The 24,998-nt window shown below is 47.6% G+C and overlaps 2 protein-coding genes across 2 annotated transcripts; both read left to right on the top strand.

Moving 5' to 3' along the window:
- The first annotated feature begins 225 nt into the window (after positions 1-225).
- On the top strand, positions 226-12,281 carry LOC141809722 (caspase recruitment domain-containing protein 11). The gene is made up of 24 exons (XM_074696887.1): positions 226-526; positions 3,084-3,335; positions 3,748-3,885; positions 4,142-4,328; positions 4,824-4,962; positions 5,638-5,826; positions 5,922-6,041; positions 6,144-6,269; positions 6,357-6,536; positions 6,997-7,098; positions 7,419-7,455; positions 7,549-7,586; positions 7,667-7,755; positions 7,865-7,911; positions 8,003-8,123; positions 8,340-8,517; positions 9,751-9,874; positions 9,951-10,191; positions 10,290-10,356; positions 10,463-10,562; positions 10,643-10,801; positions 10,914-11,026; positions 11,137-11,252; positions 11,381-12,281. The coding sequence occupies exons 1-24, from the start codon at positions 520-522 to the stop codon at positions 11,586-11,588; spliced, it is 3,078 nt and encodes a 1,025-aa protein (XP_074552988.1). The 5' UTR covers positions 226-519; the 3' UTR covers positions 11,589-12,281.
- Positions 12,282-12,640: 359 nt separating this feature from the next.
- LOC141809270 (trinucleotide repeat-containing gene 6B protein-like) lies at positions 12,641-24,945 on the top strand. Its single transcript, XM_074696226.1, has 21 exons — positions 12,641-12,957; positions 14,556-14,643; positions 14,995-15,016; positions 15,288-15,704; positions 15,970-18,750; positions 18,915-19,067; positions 19,240-19,430; positions 19,547-19,609; positions 19,776-19,934; positions 20,318-20,455; positions 20,599-20,790; positions 20,970-21,080; positions 21,174-21,375; positions 21,833-21,985; positions 22,184-22,351; positions 22,491-22,637; positions 22,924-23,016; positions 23,235-23,453; positions 23,646-23,716; positions 24,035-24,174; positions 24,251-24,945. The coding sequence occupies exons 2-21, from the start codon at positions 14,587-14,589 to the stop codon at positions 24,822-24,824; spliced, it is 6,051 nt and encodes a 2,016-aa protein (XP_074552327.1). The 5' UTR covers positions 12,641-12,957; positions 14,556-14,586; the 3' UTR covers positions 24,825-24,945.
- The last annotated feature ends 53 nt before the right edge of the window (positions 24,946-24,998 follow it).

Raw genomic sequence — 24,998 nt, 5'->3', positions numbered from 1 at the left:
TATGATGACTCAGACTCTTCTTTAGTCTGGCTCATATCTGTGGAAGACCATGATAAATGGGAACCGGCTCAGAGAGAGCTGACGAGTATCTCTAAACTTCATTTCAGATTATTAAAATCAGAGGCAGTTTATCTGGATCAACGCAGAGCCACAGGGACGTTTGAGGAAACGATCACGAGGTTAAAGCGCCCTCTAGTGCTCAGGCCTGCCTCTCACTCACACTTTTAAAGGGTCGTTTCCGTTGATCTCTGACGAGGAAAAGAGGGTGTTGGAGGAAATGTACGGGTATGTTCTGATGAGCTCCCCCCTCCCTCTCCCTCTCCCGGTCAGATTGGCTGGTTTGCTGTGAGGAGCTGGAGGTAAAGCAACACGTAAAGGCGGGTCTGTGCGCTCCTGTCAGGTGGCGCTCTGTCACCTCTCCGTCTGCTTTCACTACTGGATAGTGTTTGACCTGAGAGGATGTAGAGGAGCTGCTAACACTTTTCTTCATTTCAAAACTGACTGGAGCTTCTCGGAATCATGAGTGGTGAGTCTATACTTTCAGTTTTAACAGTTAATGAAGAATCTCCTCTGGTTAATGTATGGAAAAGTTCGTCTGAGAGACTTTCGACCTACTTTCAGCTGTTTCATGAATCAGTAACTGAACACAGCTTGAATCTTGTGCTTCAACATGTGATAGATTCAAAAAGGTCTGGACTCAGGTTTGTGTTAGAGAAAGAGATTAGACTGTGAGTTAAGGTGTAAAACTCTCAGGTTTCAGAGCATAAATCACCCATGGTGTCTGAGCGTGTTATAAAACTTGACCCATGATAGAGTCTGTGTTTGATTCCCATTCATAAATCATGAAGTGACAGACACAGGGATGTGATGTGTTTATTAACTTTACAGTACTGTGATTTCAGTCAGACTGAACTGTGTTGTTAACAGTGTTTTCTGTTTACCTTTTGTATCATGACTTTATGTTCAGTAACAGACTGAATTTGTCGTAAACATGCATAACTATCAACCCTCTGACATTGCTTTAAAGGGTCAAAACATTTCTATGTTGTAGGAATCCCTGAATCTGTCTGTAAATCTGTAAATGTAAACCTATGAGGCTGGCTGAACTGGAGAATGATGGGAAAGCTGCAATCATCTACTTTCTTATGGACCTCTTTCTACTTTCTATACACTTTCTTACTTTTGTTTTCTTGATTGCTGCTGTGACTTCACTTTCGTTGTACTTGTTACAATGACAATAAAGTTCTATTCTATTCTATTCTATTCTATTCTATTCTATTCTATTCTATTCTATTCTAAACTGGTCAAAGCACCCGTTCCAAAAATAGCACCAGACCAGACTTGCCAAAATGACGAGGTCATTCTCTAAGGATCTCCCAAATGGTTCATGACAGGGACAGGCCTCAATCACCAAGGTCTACCCATAGCTCTGCCCCCAATAGGCTTCCAGGCGTCAATTAGGTAATCCTAAGTGAGAAAAAAAAAAACAGGAAAAGTTTAATCTGATTCAGTGTTAGATGAAAAAAAGGTTATGTGCTTTTTCATATAGTGTATGTAAACTTCTGTTTCCCAATGTTTATGTATATTTTTAATTCAACATTTTTAGTCTTCAATATATAACCTTGCAATGCTGTGTTCATGTCCAGCGTGGAAAATCATCTACTCTTCCACTCCCTCACAATTACAAGGATGCATTTAGGTACCTAAACATGGAACCTTTTGATTTTACGTGAATCAGTACCCGGTACTTTTGACAGAATTTGGTCAGTACTTATAAAGTACATTAACTGTTGCTTAAACATTCAGCAGGACACAGAGAATTAAGAGTTAGAGGCTCAGTATCTGGAGGAGAGCTCATAAACCAGTCTTCAGAGACAGGTCTGCATTAATCACAGCTCTCTGTGCCCTCTGTGCCCAGTGACACAGCAGGAGCTCTATGTTCTCTCTCTGTTCCTCAAACAGTCTGCCACTGATCAGGAGGAAGAGGAGGTGAAACAGGACAAATTTGGTAGTTTTCACAGCAGGAAGGGGGAGTTCAGTCACGACAGCAGAGAGCCGTGTGTCTGCAGACTATTTATGGCTAGTGGCAGAGATTCCAGACCTGCCTCAGCCTGTCTGAAAGCTCAGGTGGGCCTTATCAGCTGAGCCCAACAGCAGGCACCTCGTTCCTCTGATCATCCAAAGGGTCTGGGGATAAACCTGAATCTTTGGCTCGGGTTTTTAAAATTAATCATTATAAAGGAATTGATAAACCCCCCTCAACCCTCTAATCCTCCATGACTCGTGTTGGATTAACTCAGTGTGTTGTCACTGTGCTCCTCATTCTCACAGGATTTGTGAGTCTGGTGAAAGTTCACCCTCCATTCAGAAACCCCTCCTTGTGTCCCCTACTCTGTGAGGTGACTGAGGATGAGGAGGCTTTTGTCTGCAGACCCCTGCTGTGTTTCTATGTGTATGATATGAGTCATGGCAGTGTTTTCATTCCTGTGCTCTGAGACACTGACCCACAGAGTCTGCCCCCCCCCCCCCCCCCCCCCCCCCCCCCCCCTTGGGCTTCATGGCTCTGATAACAACAGGCTCTGAGCTGCACAGCCATAAACACCCTGTGCTGCTCTGCTGCAGCATGTGAACTCAAAGTGAGTGTGAAAACACTTGTTTAGTCTTTTGAGTCAGATGTTCTTGTTGCTTAATGAAGGAGTTCACAATCTTTAGTTTCATTTATCCTCTGTCAGACTTTTATTTTGAAAGGGTTTCATCCCTCGCAGCTTGTCTTAAAAGATGTCAGACTGGGAGTGTCGTCTCAGACTTTTATCATCCATTAACTTTACTCAGCCTTCACAATAAGTTGTCTGAGTCAGTCTTTTCCAAACAGGACTCCTTCAAAATAAGAGCTGAAGACAGAGTGTTGAGTTCTCCTCCAAGGTCTGTACACGTCTGTCCTGGATGTTTTTCTCTTCTTTTCTGTCAGGACCCTCTCCTGCTGTCTGAGGGCTGCAGGAGCACAGACAAGAGCAGAAATAAACATCAAACTCCATGCTCATATTTCCTCTCCAATCATTCTGGGTGTTTTCTGTGTCCTGCAGGTGTCACAGATTGGACAGAGGAGGAGGAAGAGGAGGACTTGGCTCAGGAGGAGGTGCGATCTTCAGCTCTCTGGTCTGAGGAGCGATGTGAGGAGCTCTGGGAGCGTGTGGAGGGGGTTCGCCACAAGCTCACTCGCATCCTGAACCCCGCCAAACTGACACCGTACCTGCGTCAGTGCAAGGTCATCGACGAACAGGACGAGGACGAGGTTCTCAACTCCACACAGTATCCTCTGCGCATCAGCAAGGCCGGTGAGAGGACGAGACGCCACGGGGAAAAAACCTCATGAATCATGAAGATACAGCAGTCATTCAGAGCTCTGTGTCTGAAGTTTGGTTCTTTAGTTCAGTCTGTTTCAGAATGAACTTGCAGCGGTTTCAGGTCAGGGTGATTTCTGCGCTGAGAGAAGCTGAAGACAGAAAGATGAAAGTCAGAGATGAGTACAGAGTAGACAGAGATGAGAGAAAGGGGAGTGAAAGAAGATAAAGAGAGAAGGAAGATAAGCACCTGAGCTTCCACTTTATCTGTTTTCTCACTGAGTCATGGAAGAGACCCTCATTCTTCAGATGATTACCTTCATATCTTCTTAGAAATGTAGAGTTTTTTGAGTTTGATCTCCACATGTTCCCGTTCTACAGACTTCTCCTCTTTGTCCTTCAACAGGCCGTCTGCTGGACATCCTGCGCGGTCAGGGTCAGCGAGGTCTTCAGGCCTTCATGGAGTCACTGGAGTTTTATCATCCAGAGCAGTACACACAGTTGACTGGGAAACAGCCCACGCAAAGATGCTCCCTCATTCTGGGTGAGGAGGGTTTATCTTATTTTACTGCAGAGATTAAAAACATGTGGATTCAAAATGTGACTTAATGAGAGAAGAGTTAAATCTGTGCTCTCTGCAGAGCTGAGCACACAGTTCAGTCCTTAAACAATGCTTGAATATCTCTAAGGTGATGATAGATCCTTTACCTGGACAGCAAAGATTTTAAGTATGGTGTAAAGTAGACGTGACTTGTAGACTTTCACCTGAGAGAAGAGTTTAACCTGCCTGTGCTTCTCAGACGAAGAGGGTCCAGAAGGTTTGACCCAGTTTCTGCTCCTGGAGGTGCGCAAACTGAGAGAGCAGCTCCGACACAGCCGCATGTGTGAGCGCCGCCTGTCCCAGCGGTGCCGGATGGCAGAAGACGAACGCAGCCGAGCTGAACGTAAAGCTCAGGACCTCCGTCACGATCGCTTGCAGCTGGAAAGGTGAGTCTCTGTTTCATCACGTTAGACCAGGGGTGGCCAACCAATCAGGGACCAAAAGCCACAAAAATTAATGTGGTGCTACAGAGAGCCACAAAATCTATCTATCTATCTATCTATCTATCTATCTATCTATCTATCTATCTATCTATCTATCTATCTATCTATCTATCTATCTATCTATCTATCTATCTATCTATCTATCTATCTATCTATCTATCTATCTATCTATGAGTACATGAAGGACTGAGAGGTGCACTTGTAGACAAAAGAAATAGAAACTTAAGTATCAGTCTCATCACCCTAGTATTGATCAGTACTGATCCCAGCGTTGGCATCAATTTATCAGTTTAATGAGTGGACTGAAGAGCTGCACACCAAAAGGCAAAGAGCCACATGCGGCCCGTGAGCCACACGTTGGCCACCCCTGCGTTAAATGATCAGATGGTAATTTCACTCATACTGTCAGAGTGTCTGACGGCGGTTTGTGGTCTGTAGGGTGCGTCAGGACTGGGAATCAGCCAGTCGAGAGCTGGGGAAGCTGAAGGACCGTCACCTTGAGCAGGCTGTGAAGTACTCCAGAGCCCTGGAGGAGCAGGGGAAAGCCTCCAGCAGAGAGAGAGAGCTTCTGACTCAGGTAGGAGCAGCAGAGATGGAACAGAAACTATGAGCTGTCACATCAAAACCTCATGAAGTGATCAAACTGAGACAGCTCAGTGTGCTGAGAGAAAGAGGATGTTGTTTCACCACACAGCTTTAAAACTCATAAAGGCTGAAGCAGTTTTACTTAGCAGCTCCTCAGTGATCAGAGGATGAGTCACTCTGCTTCTGCATTCCTCCGCTGAGCCTCAAACAGCTGTTAACCTGCTTCACACACACTGATCCGACTAATAACAGGATCCTTTTGTCTTAAGTCCACAAACTTTTCCCAAAGCTGCTCCAGACGGCAGCAATCTGATGCTCCATGAAGGCAACAGGCTACTGTTTAACACAAAGACAGAACAAACAGAGACAGGGAGGGATGATGGAAATATTCATGTATCTTTGGGTAAAAAATAGATAAATTAACATGTTTCTTACTGAGCTAAAAAGGCACAGAATCAAACCGTTGTGTTGTAGCAGGCGTGTGGCTGCAGCACCAGCTGATGTTATCAGACGCTGCTGTCGTTCTGTGTGTAGTCAGAGAGATGTGATCAAGTCTGAACACTTTTCTGAATTTTTCTCCTATAATCTGATGATGTGTTCAGTTTAGACCATGTTAATGCATTAGATATTTTTAAAGGTGCAGTGTTGACTCCTCTGCTGGTCTCAGGTGGAGGAGCTCAGGTCCAGGCTGACAGAAGAAGAGACTCAAGACTCTTCTGGAAACGCCACAGCAGCTAAAAGAAACCGTGTGATCTCTAACGGAGTGAACAAGTCTCCACCGGCTTTACCAGAAAAACCCTCAAACCCGACTGATGCTCAGAAAGCGGACCAAAGAGGAACTGAGATGAGGGACTCGGTGAGGCGATATTTTACTCTTTGTATGTAGCTTGAACACATCTTCAGGTATGCAGCTTCTTGGCTCTGACCCGTCCTCTCTGTGTTTGACTTCAGGCTCTGATGGACATCCTGCAGCAGGACCGCAGAGAGTCTGCAGAGCAGAGACATGAGCTCTGTGACTTCATCACCAGACTACAGGGTGAGCTGCAGAGCGCTGAGGAGCACAGGAGCAAGGTGAGGGTTTCACAAAGAGCAGTGTGCTGAAATCAGTACCAAGCAGGGCTGACTCGTGGTGTTTCGTTTCTTCTCTCCCTGTCGATGAATCTGTGTCCGTAGCTGGAATCTCAGTGCAAGCAGCTCCAGCTGAAGGTCCGGACTCTCCAGCTGGACTGGGAGACTGAGCAGAAGAGAAGTTTGTCATATTTTAACCAGATCATGGAGTTGGAGAAGGAGAGAGACCAGGTCAGAGTGAGCGGAGTCTGCTGTCCCATCATGTGCCTGCAGTTTGTCCCTCGCTCTGTGTCTCTGATGTTGTTGCTTCTCTGACAGGCTTTGCGCAGTCGAGACAGCCTGCAGCTGGAGTACACTGACTGTCTGCTGGATAAGAACTGTCTGCGTAAGCGAATCGCGGAGCTGCAGGCGAACGTGGAGCAGCAGCAGAGGGAGCTGGAGAAGGAGCGGGAGAGGAGCCGGGAGCAGATGGAGCAGAGCCTCTCTCCTCTGCACTGTGTGAGTTCAGTCAGGGCGTAAAGACAAAGAGCAGAGCCGTCCTCTGCAGCTACCACTAGGGTAGCTGGGTACCAAATTAGGTACTTTTATAGGTACCGACTGAATTCTGTCAAAAGTACCGGGTATCAATTCATGTAAAACCAAAAGGTACCATGTTTAGGTACCTAAAGGCATCCTTGTGACTGTGAGGGAGTGGAAGAGTAGGTGATTTTTCATGCTGGACATGAACACAGCATTGCAAGGTTATATATTGAAGAAAAAAATTGTTAGATTGACTTTTTTTTACATTTCATTATTAAACAAATTGATATTTTTTACCACATAAACACAAAAAAGTGGTACCCTTGAGTACCGGTACCGATTGCCAGGTACTGGGCATCGGTACCGTATCGTTTCAGATGTGAAAGGTACCCATCCCTAGCTACCACTCACTCTTAACATGTTGCACTCTGCTCCTCAGTCCCACCTGTCCCTCTGCAGCGAGGACCAGTGCTACGGCCCCTGCTGCTCCCTCGGCCTGGACCTCAGACCTCAGACTAGCAGCCGTCCTCTGCTGAGAAAGGTCAGGAGCAGAAACTCTCTGAAACTCTGGTTTCTGATCAGGTTTGAATCAGATCACAGATTCCTCTGTGTTAACCGTAAGAGGAGAGGACACGACTGTTCTGATCTCACAACATGTTTTCTCACGTTGCTCTCACACATTTGAGGAATGCCGCCTCTGAACTGCAGAATCAACATCCTCAGTGACACAGGAGTCTAATTATTTCTGCAGAATAAGAGAGTTCAGTCTTATGTAACACAGCGTGTCTCTACCTGCACAATAACACAGTCTTTTACTCCTCTTTCCTCCTCGACTCCCTTTTCTTTTCTCCTGTGCAACAGGCGCCCTCTAGAGGCCAGGCCAATGACAACTCAGAGGGTGAGTTTTGAGGGTAGATGATAATTTTTTGGTAAAAAAATCTCAAATATAAGCTCTTAATTTTAATCCCTGTTCTCCCTATGTGATCTTCAGATTCTCACTCCAACTCTGATGATAATCTCCTCCTGTTAGTAAGTATCACTTAAACGAGCAAACTCAGACATTAAAGAGGAACTGAAACAGACACAGTCTGTTTGTGTCTGACCCTCAGAGTGAGGACAATGAGAAGGAGATAAACCGACTGTCCACATTTCCCTTCCCTCCCTGTATGAACTCCATCAACCGTCGATTCAACAAAGAGTGAGTCCATCAGCTCATCCCTTACCCTGAGGATCCATGTTTTCAACCTGCTGCATGTCAATCCTCAGCTTCAGTTCATTTAATAAGCATCTTTTTCTGATCTGTCAAGGTTTGATTTGGATTCATGGGGCAGTGATGAGAACGACAACATCACAGGTACGTCTGTGTCTTTTTCTGAGTTTTATTTTCAGGCTTTAATGTTTAAATATATTTATTCAAAGAGAGTCTGCCTCTCCGACGCCTCCAGGCGAGCAGAGTGAGCCGTCTCTGTGGGATTCCTGCACCTCTCTGCACTCTCACCTCTTCCCTCCGGACCTCATCAACCTACCGGACGTCTCCTCACAGCAGCCTGATCCAAATGTCCCCAGGTAAAACTGTCACCTGATTACACCTGTCAGTAAAGCCTCTGAGAAAATGTGAAGGCACCAACATGTGGAATGACTCTTAAAACACCTGAAGAGCTCTATTTTGTCCTTTGCAGCTATTGATATGCAACAGAAATGTATTTCTTGTATCAGTGGTTCAGTAAAACTAGTTTTAATCTTGATGTCACGCTTTTATGACTGTGGCGGTCTTCACCTTAGGATCCCACCCTGCTCCCCATCCTCCAGTCCCCCCGTCTCCCCGAAGCAGGGTCGATCCAGCCTGGCAGACGACATCACAGTGATTGGAGGAAACCTGACGGGGATCTTTGTCAGCCATGTGAGAGCAGGTTCACCTGCTGAACAGTGTGGACTGAAGGAGGGCAGTGAGCTTCTGGAGGTGTGTGTTTCCCAGAGATCATGACAGATGATCCAGTCACAATAAAGATATATTCTGTGAGTGTGTGAGAGAGAGAGACAGACACTGCATGCTCCATAAACAGATGTGTGTGCTTCAAAACAGGCTTTTAAAGGTCCCATATTCTGCTCCTTTTCTGCAGTTTAATATGGATCATTGATGTCTTCATGAAATGGTAGTAACATGTTTTGGTCCAAAAAGCCAATAAATCAAGCACAGCAGCATTGTTTCCAGGCTCTCATAGCCCCTCTGTTCAGAACGCTCTGATTTAGTGAGCGTGAGCTTCATATGTAAATGAGCCACCGCTGATACCGCCCTGCTCTTCCGCGTCACTGAGAGCGGCGCCACAAGCTTTAAGTGCACAATGTTTAGAAAACAGCGAAGCTCGTTTACTAAGCTAACCGCAGCTAAAGTTAGTATCCTGAAGCTAACACAGAGACAGGGGGGACACTGAGGAAAAGCTCCTATATCTGCTCCACAGCACACAGCATTTAACATACTCACATTTCCAGGGTTTGAGGTTTGTTGGTGGATGGTTGGTAATGCGCCTGGATTCAGGACCAGTCTATTCACTAGCCCTCTGTTGTACTGTCCAAAGTTGGAAAAGCAGTCGGCCGTGAAGTGACTAGCACACACATGCACAGTTTTACTGAGTATAGCTGGCACATTTCCTTGATAAATGAGCTCTAGACACTTAGTCTTGTCTTCTTCCGAGATGGGAAGTTTGTGCATGGAACTATGTGGCTGTTTACAGCCAAAAACAAAGCAGTGAAGGCAGTGATGGCTGCTGGAGCAGTAGCGGGGAGAGGTGTGGGCGGGGAGGGGGTTCGGGGGTATCTGCTCCAGTGGACCAATCTGGTCAGACTTGCTCCTGATTGGTCAAAAAAGGGAATCGCTGACGCCAGCAAATCCCCAAAATCCAAACAGCTCATTTTAGGTCAGGATTTTACATTCACAAGCACTACTAAGTACAGGTTTTGTCATTAAATATCACATTTCATGAGCTGGGAGGAAAGCCAAAGACCCACAAATTTCACTAAAAGACTTAATAAAGTGATTTTGCATTAATATGGAACCTTTAAATGAATGTTTCAGAAAGTAAGCCGGCTACATGGAGCCTCAAAGGAGAGGCTGACTTTGGAAACACCTGATCTCTGGTTGATCCAGAAACACAGAACAGACTATCTTGACCTTCAGTCCTCTCTCTGTTGTCAGCTGGATGGCGTCCTGTTCGGAGGAGGCAGCGTGCAGCTGAACCAGTGCACGGCTGAGGTCGCTCACTTTTCTCTGCAGTGGTGGACGGAGCCTTTGACCCTCAAACATCAGAACAACCCAGTGGGTGAGTGTTTCCTCTCAGACTCAACTTTTCCATCATGTTGTGGTAAAACAGTCTTTAAACCTCTGTCTCTTTCTAGCATACTCCAAGCTATGCTCTCTGCGCTCCTCGCCGTCTTATGTTGGTGCTGACTCTTTCTACGTGCGCGTTAACCTCAACATGGAGCCTCATTGTGATCCGTCGTCTCTGAGTGTGGCCTGTGATGACATCATGCACGTCACAGACACACGGTACAACGGGAAGTATCACTGGCGCTGTTCTCTGGTGGATCCACGCACAACCAAGCCTCTGCAGACAGGAACCATGCCCAACTACAACAGGTATAAGACCACACCTCCAGCTCTGCTGCTTTACCCCAGAGCATGTGGAGAGATCCTGCACCCAAAAGGAGCTCTGACGTGGTTTTTTTTCTTCTCAGGGCGCAGCAGCTGTTACTCGTGAGGCTCAGGAAAATGGCTCTGGAGCAGAAAGACCTAAAGAAGAAGGTGTTCAGCTCTGACATGAACAGCAGGCTCAGTGTAACACCATTTATCATCACTGATACCTCAGTAATTTCACCAACAGGTCTCATTTTCTTCTTGCTTCTTGTAGTTCTTGAAGAAAGGATCAGGACGTGTGCGACTGGTCAAAGCCGTGGATCCCTGCCGCGGAGTCAACTCCACACAGCCGGTCCTCTTCACGCTGAGCAAACGTAAAGATCCAGACAGACAGATGTAAAGTATGTGTGTGTAAGTGTGTGGGCTCTGTGTTAATGTGTGACGTTCCTCTCAGGTCATGAGGAGCACCTGATCCCATACAGCGTGGTGCAGCCGGTCCAGGTTCAGAGTAAACGGCCTGTCATCTTCTCGCCCTCTCTCCTGTCCCGCCGTCTAATAGAGAGGCTGCTGCAGCCAGCTGAGTCAGGTCTGAACTTCAACACTTGCCCTCCAGGTGAGATACACACACACACACACACACACACACACACACACACACACACACACACATAATTTACACACAAATAAAATACAAACACTGTTCTTGCCTCTTGTTCTGTGTGCAGAGCCAATCCAGTTCTCAGAGAGGAGGGATAAGAGAGTCTTCTTGTTGGATTCCTGCAGTCCAGAGCAGGCTGTGGGCATCAAGCTGCAGTCCATACATGAGGTCATGAGCCAGGTAAAGATGTTTGTGTGTGTGTCATTTTTAATGTATTAATTTAAAGGAAGAATGATAACTGTATATGATCAAACTTTAATGAAATAAACCTCTGTGCCTCTGTGTCTCAGGACAAGCACTGTCTGCTGGAGCTGGGCCTGAACAGTGTGGAGGGTTTACTGAGACAGGGAATTTACCCCATCATCATCCACATACGCCCCAAGAACAAAAAACACAAGAAGCTCAGGTAATCACGTTTATCTGTGTTTGATCAGTAAACAAGTGAGAATTTATCAGTGTACAGCAAACATTAGATTCTATTTCATCTCATCCTTCCTCACACCATTACACTTGTAACTTTTTAATCTTGAACAGGAAGTTCTTCCCACGCTGTGGAGAGGACAGCATCATGGAAGAGGTGTGTCAGGCCGAGGAGCTGCACCTGGAGACCCTGCCTCTCCTCTACTTCACCCTGGAGCCCAGCACCTGGAGCTGCACTGATGAGCTGCTGGCAGCCATACGCAACGCCATCCACAGCCAGCAGAGGGCAGTAGCATGGGTCGAGCTGGATAGACTTCAGTAGGAAAGAGATGCAGGATCTTTGTTCAGAGTTCAGACCTGCCCTGAGGACCATAAAGAGGCAGCTTAGACCCAATACATACATGGAGGGCAATATCTCACAAATCCACATATGAAGCTCAGCTGGACTGGCTTATAGATTATAAACTGATCAAACTCATATAATAAAGGTCCCTGTAGGAACATATCTGCTAGATGTAGGCTGTTCTGCTCAATACACTTTTAGCTCGATCTTGTAGCTCTACTTAAGAAAATGATGCTGACTGCTCACCTCTGTGTCTGTTCATTCAGTGCTGTTGTAAGTGGAAACCTGAGCTGTTTAAACTCTTGGATGGATGGTGTTTGGGTGTTTGGGTCAGAGGGGACTGTGGTCTCATAAACAGAGGTGTACTGCAGGCCATTACTGTGTGCAACCACTTCAGTTAAATCTGTATTTGTTATAGGCTGACATTTTCAATGGAGATTGTCAATGTATTAAACTGACAATATATTCTTGTTTCCTGATCATCGATTCTTCTTTAGAGGGGAAAACTGCGATTCTGTTGACAGTTTAGCTGGAGTGTGTGTGGGAGATAGACATTGCTTTATTATTTACACTACACTGTACAATAGAGAGTGATCACTGTGCCTCGTTATTTTTTTGTACTGCCCAAATTTTGTAACTGGTTTATAAAATACATTAATATTAAAACATTGACTCCACCTGACTTATATTTTTTATTTGTGCAAATCTGGACACAGAGATAGCGTTATAAGGTAAAAATCAACAATGAAAATATCCACTGTATTATCACATTGATTCCAAGAATTATAATAACTTTATTAGCCCTGAAAGTTGAGGACCAAGGTGTTTAAATTGTTAGTGTATTCAATAATTATTTTAGATTTATCTACTGAATGATTTTATCAGGTTATAATTACTATTCAATGGATTAATCGTGTGTTTTGTGTCATTTTATTGTGATTTCCTCCTCCTTGTTTACTTCTTAACTGCCCATGTGTATGACGTCATGTGTCCAGCGGTGATTGGCGCGCCACCTGGTGGTCAGCCTGCAGCTCCGCAGAGTCTCACACACAGGAGCAAAATGGCCGATAGTAAACTAAGCGCTAAAACATCGTATGTCAGTCATCAGGAGGTTCTTCATGTTCTGTTTACAGCCTGATAACCGCGCAGGCTCGAAAAGGATACTCTTCTTTCCTCAGTTTTTTCTACTATTTCCGTTTAGTTTCTCGGTGATGTCATTTATTATTCAGTTTATTCTTCAACGCCTCGAAGAACTAGCTCGCTAGGCTAGCTGCGCTGCTAGCCTGCTAGCTGCTGGTCTGCGAGGATTTGAGCACAGCAGCACTTTATGTCCTCTGTGATTCCCGAGGTGAGTATTTAACACCAACCTGACACTTTTTAAAACCTATTTTGGTTATTAAGGTGAGCAGTTATTGGATTTACAGGTCAAAAAGCTCATTTGGCCCCTCTGTAGCAGAGCTCCGCTTGTTGTGCTCTGCCGGAGAAACGTCACTGAAGTTCGTCGTCAGGTTTGGCCCTGTGGACGGACTCTAATGTTGAACCAGGCTGCTCTCTGTCCGTTCACTGGCATGTCAGAGATGTTTAGTGCACCATGCTGAGTTTTAATGTGAGCTAATAATTTAATGCGTTGTGTTTTAAACAGGAGCTTGTTGTTAGCTCATATGACGTCCCTTCTGCCAGCAGCTAGCTGCGCAGAGATTGGACAGGTCTCTTCCTGCAGCTTCTAGGTCTTCTAGGTGAGTGCAGAGTGTTTATCACCTGCTTTGACGTCGACTGACATTAGTTTGGCACTCACCTACAGGGGGTTCACCTAAAGGTGATCAGGGGTGGCACGGGCCCTCTTTGTTATCTGATGGATCGTCCCAGGTGCCACCCTGAAAACCCTGAACTATGATTGGTTATTACTCTTGTCAGAGGCGGGACTAAGGTTAAGACTAAACTATCCAAACTGAAGAGCAACAGGGTGATTGTTCTTTGTGATTCAGTTGAAATATGTTCTTCTGTTTGTACTCCAAATGGAGCCAAACAGGTTAATAGGAGGGTGACTGACTCATCTGAAATATTGATCGGAAACGTCCCAGTATGTAGACATTTAATGAGTATGTTTACATGGACTGGAGTATTTCTTTTGCTCCTTGCTAACCTGTCAACAGCATACAGTACAATCAGGTTGTTGTTGGTTCTACTGCTACAGAGACTTCTAACTCACAGGTGTCCATGACATCTGATGCATTTTTTTTGGATGTATTGAAGAAGTAAAGCCACTTAATGTCCAGTTAGCGCTCATTAGTACTCTGTGACTTTAAGGTGTTAATTATGAGCAGCTTAGAAACACTGAGCCCAGTCATATTTACAGCTCTCTGCTACATGGGATCACATTACTTTTCCACTTTTAACCACTCTTCCCTCAGCCCTATACGTGGGTTTTTCCTTCCATAAATCATGCTCCTGTTGACTCAGGTAGAAGTTACAGATTTGCATATTTCAATGGATCGCTTTCAGCTGGGTCAAAGGCAGGTGTGAAGTCAGTCAGAACACGTCTTTGACAACAGCAGACACACCATGTCATGTGCTAACAGTTGGTTAAATGTTGATCATACAGCTGTTGTGATCTCATAGGAGTTGGACCTTTTACAGCTGAGTTGGAGCTCGTCTTGTGTTTGGTCGCAGCCTATGTGTCTGTTGGTTGAAATTGCAATCGTCTGCTGCTTAATGAATTATGCAGAAAGAAGCTAGGCTACCAGGCTTGTTGTCAGGCTGGCCCTGGTTAACATTACAACCCTATAACATTAACTGGATGGGATGATATTTAGCAAAGATCTGATCAAATATGGTTCATCAAGCTACAGTATTTTTGCAAAAAAAATGGTGATATGTTTTTATGAGCAATGAGGATGAAAGTGTACGATTAACGGTTGATAGATAATTGTGTGCTTTTCTTCTCAGATAGGAGAATCAGGAAAGGGATCAGTAGTTCATGGAAGACAAGAAAAAGAAGAAAGAAGATAAAAAGAAAAGGGAAACCTCTCAGAAGGTAAGAAGAAAACAAAAATTCAACACTCATTCAACAACATCTTTCGGAGTCGGTGTGATCTGTCTGTTTTTGTTGAATTCAAGCTAATGTAATAGAAAATTAATTTAAGACTGTTAAGAAACTTAAGGATGATTGCCCAGTATCACCTCATTTCACATTATTACATGTGTCTCTTTAGTTTATTCCTCACTTACAGTTAAAAAGCTTAAAGCATGGTGAGATTCCAGTCTTAGGACGTGTATTGTTGTAGGTGGTTTTGCCAAAAACAGACTCTACTGTTTCTTTCCAGAAATTTGCCAGAGGAAGTTTCTGGTCCACTGTGTGACTGACTCACTGTTTCTTGTGTTTCAGGTGCCAGAACAGAAAATCAAAGGTATGTTTTTCATCTGTATTTGACCATCGTACTCCTCATTCAATAATTATTCATTCCTCCATCTTATCATATCTCTGTCTAAACTGCAATGTCAAGTGTGTAGATGAGTGACATTAAACTGACTTGTTGCTCCAGTTAATTTAATGAACTCTGTATTCTGATTGGATCATTGGTTACAGGGTTTTATTCAGAGTATTTCCTGGTCTTTAATAACAGAAACAATCACATCATCAATAGTTAACTCACACACTTGTTTATTTTTGTAACTCAGTGCCAGAATCAGCCAAACCCTCCTGCTCCCAGCCACTCGCCACCCCAGGCTCAGCGTCCCCCAGCCCTGGCCCTCTTGCCCCGCCATCCCCCAGTCCGGGTGCAGCACAAGTTCCTCCTGGTGGTGGGAACAATGCAAAGCAGCGGACTGCTGTGGCCAACGGACAGCCCTCCACCTCCCCCTCTGGAAGCCAGACATCCCAACAGCAGCGATACATGTCGAGAGAGGTTCCACCCAGATTTCGCTGCCAGCAGGACCATAAAGTGCTACTGAAGCGGGGCCAGCCACCGCTGTCCTCCATGCTGCTGGGGGGAGGAGGCGGGGAAGGAGGAGCAGGAGGCAGCGGTTGGCCCGCCTCTCCACCTCTTTCCTCACAGGGAGCAGAAAACCCCAATGCAAACACAGCTGGAGGCACAGGTGAGCTCACCTACCAGATCTAGAGAAACCATCAGGTTTGTGTTCTGCAGGGATCTGCATGTAAACTGAAGAGCTGTGAGCATTCTGTAGGGATGAAGTGTGAAAACACTGATGGGTAGTTTGAAACACTGACAGACAATAGATATGAATGAAAAGTGTCATGAATCTGTGCATTGTACAGTTAAAGTCTTTTTCTAATGAAACTTAACATTTACTCTGTTAATGCTTCAACCAAAGAAATAATCTCATATTTCTATTCTGATAGATTCCAACCTGGGTTCATCATCTGCTTCACCCCCCCTCTCCTCCTCATCCTCATCATGTGTCGCTGCTCCGTCGTCTTCTTCTATTACTACTACTTCAACTTATGCAAATTCCACATGGGGGCCATGCTCTGGCAGCCTGCCCCCTTCTCAGGGCTGCGGGAAAGTAATTGTGGATGGGACTGATCTGGGGGATTGGCCTAGCATCCTTGGCGGGGCCAAACAGAGTCCTGATGGGGCCGGAGGAGGAGGGATGCAGGAGCAAGACTGCCCTGGTAACAACAACAGTAGTGCCTCATGGGGTGAGAAAAACATCCAGCAGAAGGGAGGAACAGCAGGAGGAGGAGGAGCAGGGAACATGGACAATCCTTCCTCACCTCGTTCTTCTCCTCTTTCCTCCTCTTCCTCGCTTAATGAATGTGTCCAGTCGAGTGGTGGCGTGTGGGGCTCTTCCACCTCCTCTCAAGTGGAGACGGGGCTCGGATCTGCAGCATTTTACAATTCCAAAGTCTCCCATCTTCTTCCTGGGCCTCAGGAGAGCCCTGTGAGTGGCAGCAGTAGTGTCCCTGGTGCCAATTTTAACCCCAACATGAACCCGTCTGCCTGGCCAGCCCTGGTGCAGGGCGGGACATCCACTTCAGCGAGTGACAGCCTTCCACTACATTCGTCCATCACTTCAACGTCCTCATTCTCTGCCAGCATCGCCCCCAGCACCATTCACTCGCTCTCATCTGTGAATCAAACTGGTCTCCATCAGCAGCACACTGAGTCAGCTGGAGGGGCCAGGGGTGGAGAACCACAGCAGCAGCACTTAGGAAACTCTGAACATGAGTCAGGTTCAGGAGGAGGGGTAGGACCAAATCACGAAGGTGTTGAAGAAAGGGACTATGGGCCTGCCAGAGGGGAAGGAGAAGGAAGCTCTAATCTCTCTGGCTCTTCGTCTTCCTCCTCTGCTGCCTCCTCTTGGAGATCCACACCTGCAGTGCCCTCTGACCTCAGCGCAGGAGCCTCGCAGGCGGACAGTTGGGGGAGCGGAGGAGGGACTGGAGCTCAGGTGCAGGAAGGGAATGTGTGGGGCTTTGGCAGCCAGGGTGGAAAGACAGGGTGGGCCAGGGGGAACGATGGTGGCTCAAATACCACGGTGGTATCTCAGGGAGCGTCAGAGGGAGGCAGTTCAGATGCAGAGTGGGGGGGCACAGAGGGGGGAGTAAGTAACTCAGCAATAGAGGGAGGAAGAGGAGGGGAAGGGGGCAGCAGCAGCAGCAGCAGTGGTGGTGGGGGTGTTGGGGTTGTCGGGGGCAGTGCTCTGCAGGAATCTGCCTCACCAAAGTTTGCAATTATGACAAAAGCTTGGGACAATCAGAAAGGGATGGAAAGTGGGGATGGGGGCATCGGGGAGTGGGGAGGGCAGGGTGGGAGTTCTGGAGGAGGAAGACCTTCGTCCTCAAGTGGAGGAGGGTCCATAGCTGGAAGCGTTGGAGACGAAAGTGACAGTGGACAGAAGCAGGAGCAGCCGTCCTCCCAGCAGACCTCCAATGCTGAAGTGGCCTTACTCAGCATGCTCAACAGGTCTGACCTGGACCCCAGAGTCCTGTGCAACCAGGGCTGGGGGCAGACCCAGATCAGACAGAATGTGGCCTGGGACCTGGACAGTTCAAGAGGAGCAGGACACAGGCATGAAAAGAGCACTTCCTCTGCTTTCTCATCAGCATCCATGAACACTACCCTGAGCTCTGGCCCCGCGTATCTTCCCAACAGCGCACTGAGTCATGATCCATCAGCTGGAGGTCACAAGACTGGTCCGGGTTCAGCCAGAGAGGGCTGGGACAGCACCACTGCTCAGTCATCCTGTGGTCCTCACATGTCAGGCAGCTCTGTGAGGAAACCAGAGGACGAGATGGAGACCAGCCAGGGCAAGGCTGCTGGAGGCTGGGGGGATCCTCCACCTGACAGCAAGAGCAAAGGATGGGGGGCGGAAGATCAACCATGGGGGGGCCGCGGAGGACGGGGAGGGGGCTGGAGAGACTTTGGAGAACAGGGTAGTGGGTGGGGAGACAGTGCGGAGGATAAAGGGACAGGAGGGTGGAAGGGGAGAGGACGAGGGGAGGGTAGCGGCTGGGGGGGGGACTGGGGTCAGAGAGACCCGGTACCTGGAGGGGACGGGCGAGCCAGAGGTGGGAGCCGCTCCGATGAGGGATCCTCGTGGGGTAAACTAGATGAAGGGGGGTCTCAACGAGGAGGGTGGGGAGGGGGAGATGTGGGGGGAGGTAAATCCCACCAAGAGTGGGAGAGTGCCAAGCCCCATGCAGCATCAGCACACATACCAAACAGCCAGGCGGCTCCGATGAAGGCCCCCAATCAACAGCAGCACCAATCACAGGGCCCACAGACACAGGCAGGGCCTCTGCAAGGAGGCTGGAACAGCCGCTCCAGCTCTGGAGGTGGAGGTCCACCATCCAAGAATCAGAACCAAAGTTCAGGCTGGACCTCAGGCCCCATCCCCCAAATCCCAGGGGCTGGGGTGGACTCCCTGGAGCCCAGCGGCTGGGAGGAGCCGTCCCCTCAATCCATTAGCAGAAAAATGGAAATCGATGACGGCACTTCAGCCTGGGGAGACCCAACCCGCTACAATAACAAGAATGTGAACCTGTGGGATAAAAACAGTGCTGCACACGACCCCGGCCACGGCCAGCAGGCCCCGCCTCCACAACCTCCACAAGGCATGCAACAACCACCCAGGAGGCAGCACGGCCGAGATACCAACCCTGGAAATGCAGCAGCTGGTGAGCTGATGTTCTGAAACTAACATGCATCCTGTAAACTTGTCCTGTAGTTATTGGTAGAAGCACTGATGGTTCAGTAAATGTTGAGTAAAGTTTAAAGGGATAATAAACAAATATCTGTGTGTCCGATTCTGATGCTAAGTGTTCATATCCTCCGTGTTCAGCTCCAGGTATGTGGGGAGGAGCTGCACAGCCTGTGGATAATGGTACTGCTGCATGGGGACAGACATCAGAAGCAGCCACAGGTTGGGGGGATCCAGATGAACCTAGCAAAGCTACAGGCTGGGGGAACCCTTCACCCAACCTGGGTAAACCTGGTAAGAATGGACAAAAATACTCTGAAACATCAAACTGTCTCTGCTTTTTAGGGACGCTTTGTTTATGTGAAGTCTCCATGAAGCCTTGTACAGATTCACAGGAGTCTGTCTCTTAGCAACCTTAAGTTTATCACAGAATGATCACAAACTTTTGACTCCGATGTCTCTGCAGGCTCCAAGTCCATGGAGAGCTGGGGTGGGAAGGGTGAAGGTTCCGTCTCAGCTTCCCGTCACCCCAGCTGGGATGAGGAGGATGATGGTGTTGGAGGAGTGTGGAACAGCGCCGGATCCCAGGGGAGTGGCTCCTCCTTCAACTCTGGAGGGTGGGGTCAGAGCCATGTGGGGAAAAGAGGCAACATGAAGGTGAGGAGAGGAGAGGAGCATCTGGGACAAAAGGAGGAGCTCACCTGGCTCTCACTGAGACAAAGCTGATCTCATGTTGAAACTAACTCCCCTTAATGTGTTTCAATTCCTCACAGGGTGGAGGTGGAGATGGCTGGATGAACCCTGTGTCTCGTCAGTTCTCAAACATGGGTCTTCTGGTAAGATTTTCAAGCTTTTCTGTGAACAGGAAACAGCTGTTAGGATGTTTGTGATATTTAGTAAACCATCGCACACATTAATGACATTTCACTGATGGATGTCTCACCACGAGGCCTTGAGTTATGAGTTGGTGTGAGCTGATTGAATGATGTTGTTGACTCTCAGGGTGATGATCCGGGTGTTGACAAGAAGATGGATGGAGACAAGAGAGGAATGAATGATTACAATGGAGAGATGAGAAGAGGAGGAAGAAGTGGAGGAGGTTATCGAATGCCTAGTTCCAAAGACATGGGTCCTGTTGATATGGGGCCCTACAGTGACAAGGTAAGACAGCACAGAAATACTTAAAATAAAAAATAAATTGACTCAAATAAAATCTGGACAGTCAGATTTTGAAGTTTAGTGAATCAGCTTCACAGACAACTGAGAAATATTAGCTCAAAGAACACCTTAGTGGTCAGCGGTAGTTAGATAAATGTTAGCTTGTATCAAACCATATAGCTCAATGTAAATTTCAGTGGAGATATTCTGGGCCAACCTCTGAGATCTACTCATATTCTTATTCCTGAATCTCCAGAGATTTTATGATGGTGAAAATGAAGTGTGAGTTTTTCTGCTCACGAGTTAAGGAAAAACAGATGTTCATGTAATTAAACGTCTTGATTGATTGGACACTTTGTGTGTTTTTGTCTTTATCTTGTTTCCAGATGAGTGGTCATGGAGTGTTTGTTGGCAGTGGTGGAGGGATTCCTCAGCCTCGGGGGATGCACCAGCCTGGCATGCATCCAATGAACCCCTCCCAGGGGATACGTGCTCAAGTGCCTCATCAGTTCCTGTCTGCTCAGGTCTGTCATGTCTCTGACTGTGTGACCGGTGTTAAAGGAGAGTAGGTGTCTCACCTGAGTCCTCACTGTGTCACCGAGCCTCAAACAGTCCCTTGCACTGAAGTTACCATTTGTTATTGTCTTTCTGTTTGCTGTGACCACAGGTGCCGGGTCCCATGCTGAAGCAGATGCCCTCTCCTGGAGGCAGTGTGGTTGGAGGAGTCGGAGGTGTAGGTGGTGTTGGAAGTGTTGGAGGCGTTGGAGGTGTGGGTGGAGGAGTGTTCCCCCCTCAGATTTCCCCTCAGCAGCTGGCCATGCTCAGCAACATCTACCCCCAGATGCAGCAGTTCCACCTGGTATGTGGTTTGATGTTCGACCATCAGGTGATAAATAAATCCATCACAGTGAAATGTGGAAACTTTGGAAGGAGGAGACATGGTGAATTACTCTGAACTCAGCCTTTGAATAGGCACTCCTTGTGAAGAATCACTGGTTTATTCTTTGTTTACCTCTCTCTGGACCCACCAACCCTCAGGCCTGTCAGCTCCTGCTTCAACAACAGCAGCAGCAGCAGCAGCAGCTACTGCAGAATCAGAGGAAGTTCCCTCAGCCTCAGCCTCTACGGCAGCAGCCAGACCCACAGCAGGTGAGCACCGACACTGCCGTTTATGAGTTCTTGCAGCATGTGGTCGTGGATGGGAGTCCTAACTTTGATTTCTTCTCTGGAATCTCTCTCCAGCTGGCAAGGATCATGGCTATCCTGCAGCAGCAGAGGCAGCATCAGCAGGGTGGAGTGGCTCCCGGTGGAGGGAGCTCCAAACTGTCCCCCTCTCACCTGGGAGGAGGCCTTACCAAACAGCCCATGGGGGACCCCCTTCAGCACCCTGGAATGGGGGGGGCCTTATCAGACCTTCATGCCAAAACACAAGGGATGTACTCCGGTGAGTCCACCAGTCAGGATGTGTATCGCTTTGAGCTGAACTACAAGAGGGGAGGTTTACAGGGTTTCCTCCAGGATTTTTTTTAATTTTGGTTGCATGAAAAGAGCCCTGAACAGTTTAATTCACATTTGAAATATCTGGGAAAAAGATCATAATTCTGAAGGCATGGCAGCTTTTATTTTGGTGTTGCGATTCACCATGATTATTTACATGTAGCAGAAACTCTGGGTTTAGTTACAGGATGTTTTTATGAAGTGGTTCTGGAGAACTGTGTGTAATTTAAGTCTGCACATGAACAGCTACTACAAAAGGTAGAGATAATAAAACCCATTCAGCGTCATGAGTCTCACTGATTTAGATTCATACCCATTGTTTCTTTAAAGTTAGGATTCATTTCTCTAAGGTTACTCTGAAGTGAACCGTTTCAGTGTGGCTGTTTGCTCCTCTGCTCTTTAAGGACTCGCTCCTGGTGGTAACCTGTCAGGCCTGGAGCTGGGCCCCATGATAGGAGGGATGAAGGACACAGGAGGACAGCAGTCCCGCTTCAAATGGATGATGGAGGGACACTCTCCTGCTCAATCTCCCCCTGACACAGCCCTCCACAAGAACGGTGAGCTCTTCATTAAATAGTTTCGCTCTTTGGAAAGGCTAAGCTCACAGACACTTCACACACCAGACTGATGTCTTGTCGATCACCTTCATTTTGGTGCATTAGGATGGGTGCAGTCCACTATGTAGGATCAATGTATTACCTGCATTTTTATCCCCTCACTCACATTGTGTCCCCCTTGTGTGTGCTGCTCCACAGGCCCTTTACCCAGTGCTTTAAAGGTGAGAGGAGGCTCCCCATACTCCCAGTATGAAATGCTGGGCAGTGATGGGTTGGGGATTCCTCCTCAAGGCTCTGCAGACAACTGGCACCGCACCCCTGGGAGTAAGATGGGGAACAAACCTGCCACATCAAGCTGGCCACCAGGTGAGTGCGTCTGACTCTTTGAAGGCGTTTAAGAGTTAAAGTCACACTTCCAGAGAATCTTTGATGTTTTTTTGTTCTCTGGTGCAGATGCTGGGTTCTGTTTCATTTCATTGTTCCTCTTTGTTCTCTTTGCTGACAGAGTTTCAACCTGGTGTTCCTTGGAAAGGTATCCAGAGCAGCGGAGACCCAGAGTCTGACCCCTACATGACTCCTGGAGGTGTTCTTGGTTCCCCCGGACCCCCCAACCTTAACGATCCCGACCACCAGTTACTGCGAGACAACATAGGTACCTGACTGAATTTAGTAAATACTTTCATTTGGGTTCGATTTGAAGATCTGAAAGCATAGAACTTGTTTTAAACTAAAACAAGTTTCACTAAAAGTAAGGTTTCACACATCCTTAAGTCTGGAAACATCTGTAAACCTCCTCAGGCTCCTCCATGGGCAGAAAGAGGAGAAAGGTTAAACTCTGGGTGGAACTCTCAGGCTCCCTCTGCTGTGCAGCTGTTCATTTATCTGTGTCTTTGCTATCCCCTGTTTCTCTCTGATAACTCTGTATTTCATGTTTGCAGGGCCAAACCCCACCCTCAACACCTCGCTGCCTTCACCTGGTGCCTGGCCCTACAGTGCCTCAGACAGCCCCCTCAGCAACGCACACAGCACAGGTTCACACGTTCACATGTTTATTCATCTAAACCTGCTGTTAAACTTTGACTTTTTGTCCCTCTTTACCTGTTCTCTGTTGCTGTGTTTACTCTGTTTTATTCAGGCTCATTTTGTTTTATAAAGCCAGATGTCCTGAGTTCTCTGCTCCTGTTTCTGTTTGTTGAAAATCCCTCTCTCTGTTTCTCTCTCTCTCTCATTCTCCTTATTTCCTCCTCAGGAAAGTACTCGGAGTACAAGCCCAGCTGGCCCCCAGAGCCCATCGGACAAAACAAGCTGTGGAAGACCAATCGCAACAGCTCACAGCTACCACGCCCCCCTCCCGGTTTGACCAATCAGAAGCAGGCCTCGCCCTCCCCGTGGGGAAATGGAGGCCCACGTTTGGCTCGAAGCTGGGGAGGAGGGAGCGGGATGAATCAAGAGCCACGATTTGGGCCAGGTGCAGATTTTAGAATTCAGAATTATTTCTGTGCATGTTTTAAACGTCATAGGAGAGGGGATCATCTTCATCTTCTGATTATCTAAAACTAAAGTTTATCAAACCAGGTCCCAAAGTTGTTCATAGAAAAGAGGTCAACTCAAATCATTCTCTGTGACTGATTGTCTAAGTCTGTGTTTCCTCTGGGTGCAGGCTCAGCTTGGAGCGACGGTGCTGCATCCAGGAGCAGTTGCTGGTTGCTGCTGAGCAACCTCACGCCTCAGGTAAGGACTGTGAGGAAGCAACAGGTAGAGAGAAATGAAACATAAACAGTCAGTTTGATTCTGATGAGGACTTGTTGTAGTTTCAAAGATCAGTTTTATGCAATCCTCCTCAGCATGTGTTTTTGATATGAGCTGTGACATAATGACAGACCGGAAGAGCTTCACTGTGATCTATAAAACATCACTTATTAAAGGTTTGTTCTGTGGGCACGTAACACTGCTGTTATAACTATCTGACCTTTGTCTGGTGGACCTGTACAGCAGCTCTGCCTCATCACTCACACGCTCTCCTCGTGCTTTTATCCTCTATCTCCGCAGATTGACGGCTCCACGCTGAGGACGATCTGCATGCAGCATGGCCCCCTGCTGACCTTCCATCTTGGCCTGACCCAGGGTAGCGCTCTGATTCGATACAGCAGCCGGCAGGAAGCAGCCAAGGCCCAGGGTGCTCTTCACATGTGGGTTGACCTGGAACCTGGCTAACGCATATTGATTAACGCTGAACACATTCTAATTGGTTATCTGTTCTCTCAGGTGTGTTCTGGGTAACACCACCATCCTGGCTGAGTTTGTGGGGGAGGAAGAGGTCGCTCGTTATTTTGCACATTCCCAGGCCGGAGGAGCAGAGGGGGCCAGCTCAGGAGCAGCAGCTGCCAGCGGGACGCAGGGTTCATCTGGAACAGGCACAGCTGTGGCCAGCAGTGGAGGAAGCTCCCCGGGGAATGAGCGGGCAGCAGCGGGCGCGTCTTCAGGTGGAAATGGAAACAGTGGAGGAGGAGTGGAGAGCGGCTCGGCTGATCTTGGTAATGTACGGTCCTCTGGCTCTGCCTGGCAGGGTCTCGATGGTACAGGCACTTCTTCAGAAACCTCCTCTGCCCAAGGACCTGGGCTGGGGATTTTCTCCCAGTGGGGCTCCAACGGGGCTGGAGAAGCTGGAGGAGTGGAGGGAGTGGAGTCTGGGAGGTCTGGACTGTGGGGGGGCATGACTACAGGATACCCCAGCAGCAGCCTGTGGGGGGCGTCACAGATGGAGGAGAGGCACCAAATGGACAGCCCTGCCGCTTTGCTGCCTGGCGACTTGTTGGGGGGCGGAGCTGATTCTATCTGAGGAGCACCTCCCTTCTTTAATGTGTTGGTTTGGACACTGATACAGCATACACTGGGATACATGTGTACTTACTATAGCACACACACACACACACACACACACACACACACACACACACTCACACTTTCATGGTATGCATATTAATGTAACACACGTGCAGACATAGACATCATT

This window comes from Halichoeres trimaculatus, unplaced genomic scaffold (assembly GCF_033239565.1).
Source record: "Halichoeres trimaculatus isolate MK-OKI-2021-1 unplaced genomic scaffold, fHalTri1.1 fHalTri1_scaffold_20, whole genome shotgun sequence".
NCBI lineage: Eukaryota > Metazoa > Chordata > Actinopteri > Labriformes > Labridae > Halichoeres > Halichoeres trimaculatus.
This window is presented reverse-complemented; position numbering and strand designations above follow the sequence as displayed.

Coding starts and splice junctions, on each gene's coding strand:
- LOC141809722 (XM_074696887.1), top strand. Junction 6,537..6,996: donor GCCTCTCTCCTCTGCACTGT/GTGAGTTCAGTC, acceptor TCTGCTCCTCAG/TCCCACCTGTCCCTCTGCAG. Junction 7,912..8,002: donor TGAGAACGACAACATCACAG/GTACGTCTGTGT, acceptor CGACGCCTCCAG/GCGAGCAGAGTGAGCCGTCT.
- LOC141809270 (XM_074696226.1), top strand. CDS start 14,587: ATGGAAGACAAGAAAAAGAAGAAAGAAGATAAAAAGAAAAGGGAAACC. Junction 15,705..15,969: donor AAACACAGCTGGAGGCACAG/GTGAGCTCACCT, acceptor CTATTCTGATAG/ATTCCAACCTGGGTTCATCA. Junction 21,986..22,183: donor CACAGCCCTCCACAAGAACG/GTGAGCTCTTCA, acceptor GCTGCTCCACAG/GCCCTTTACCCAGTGCTTTA.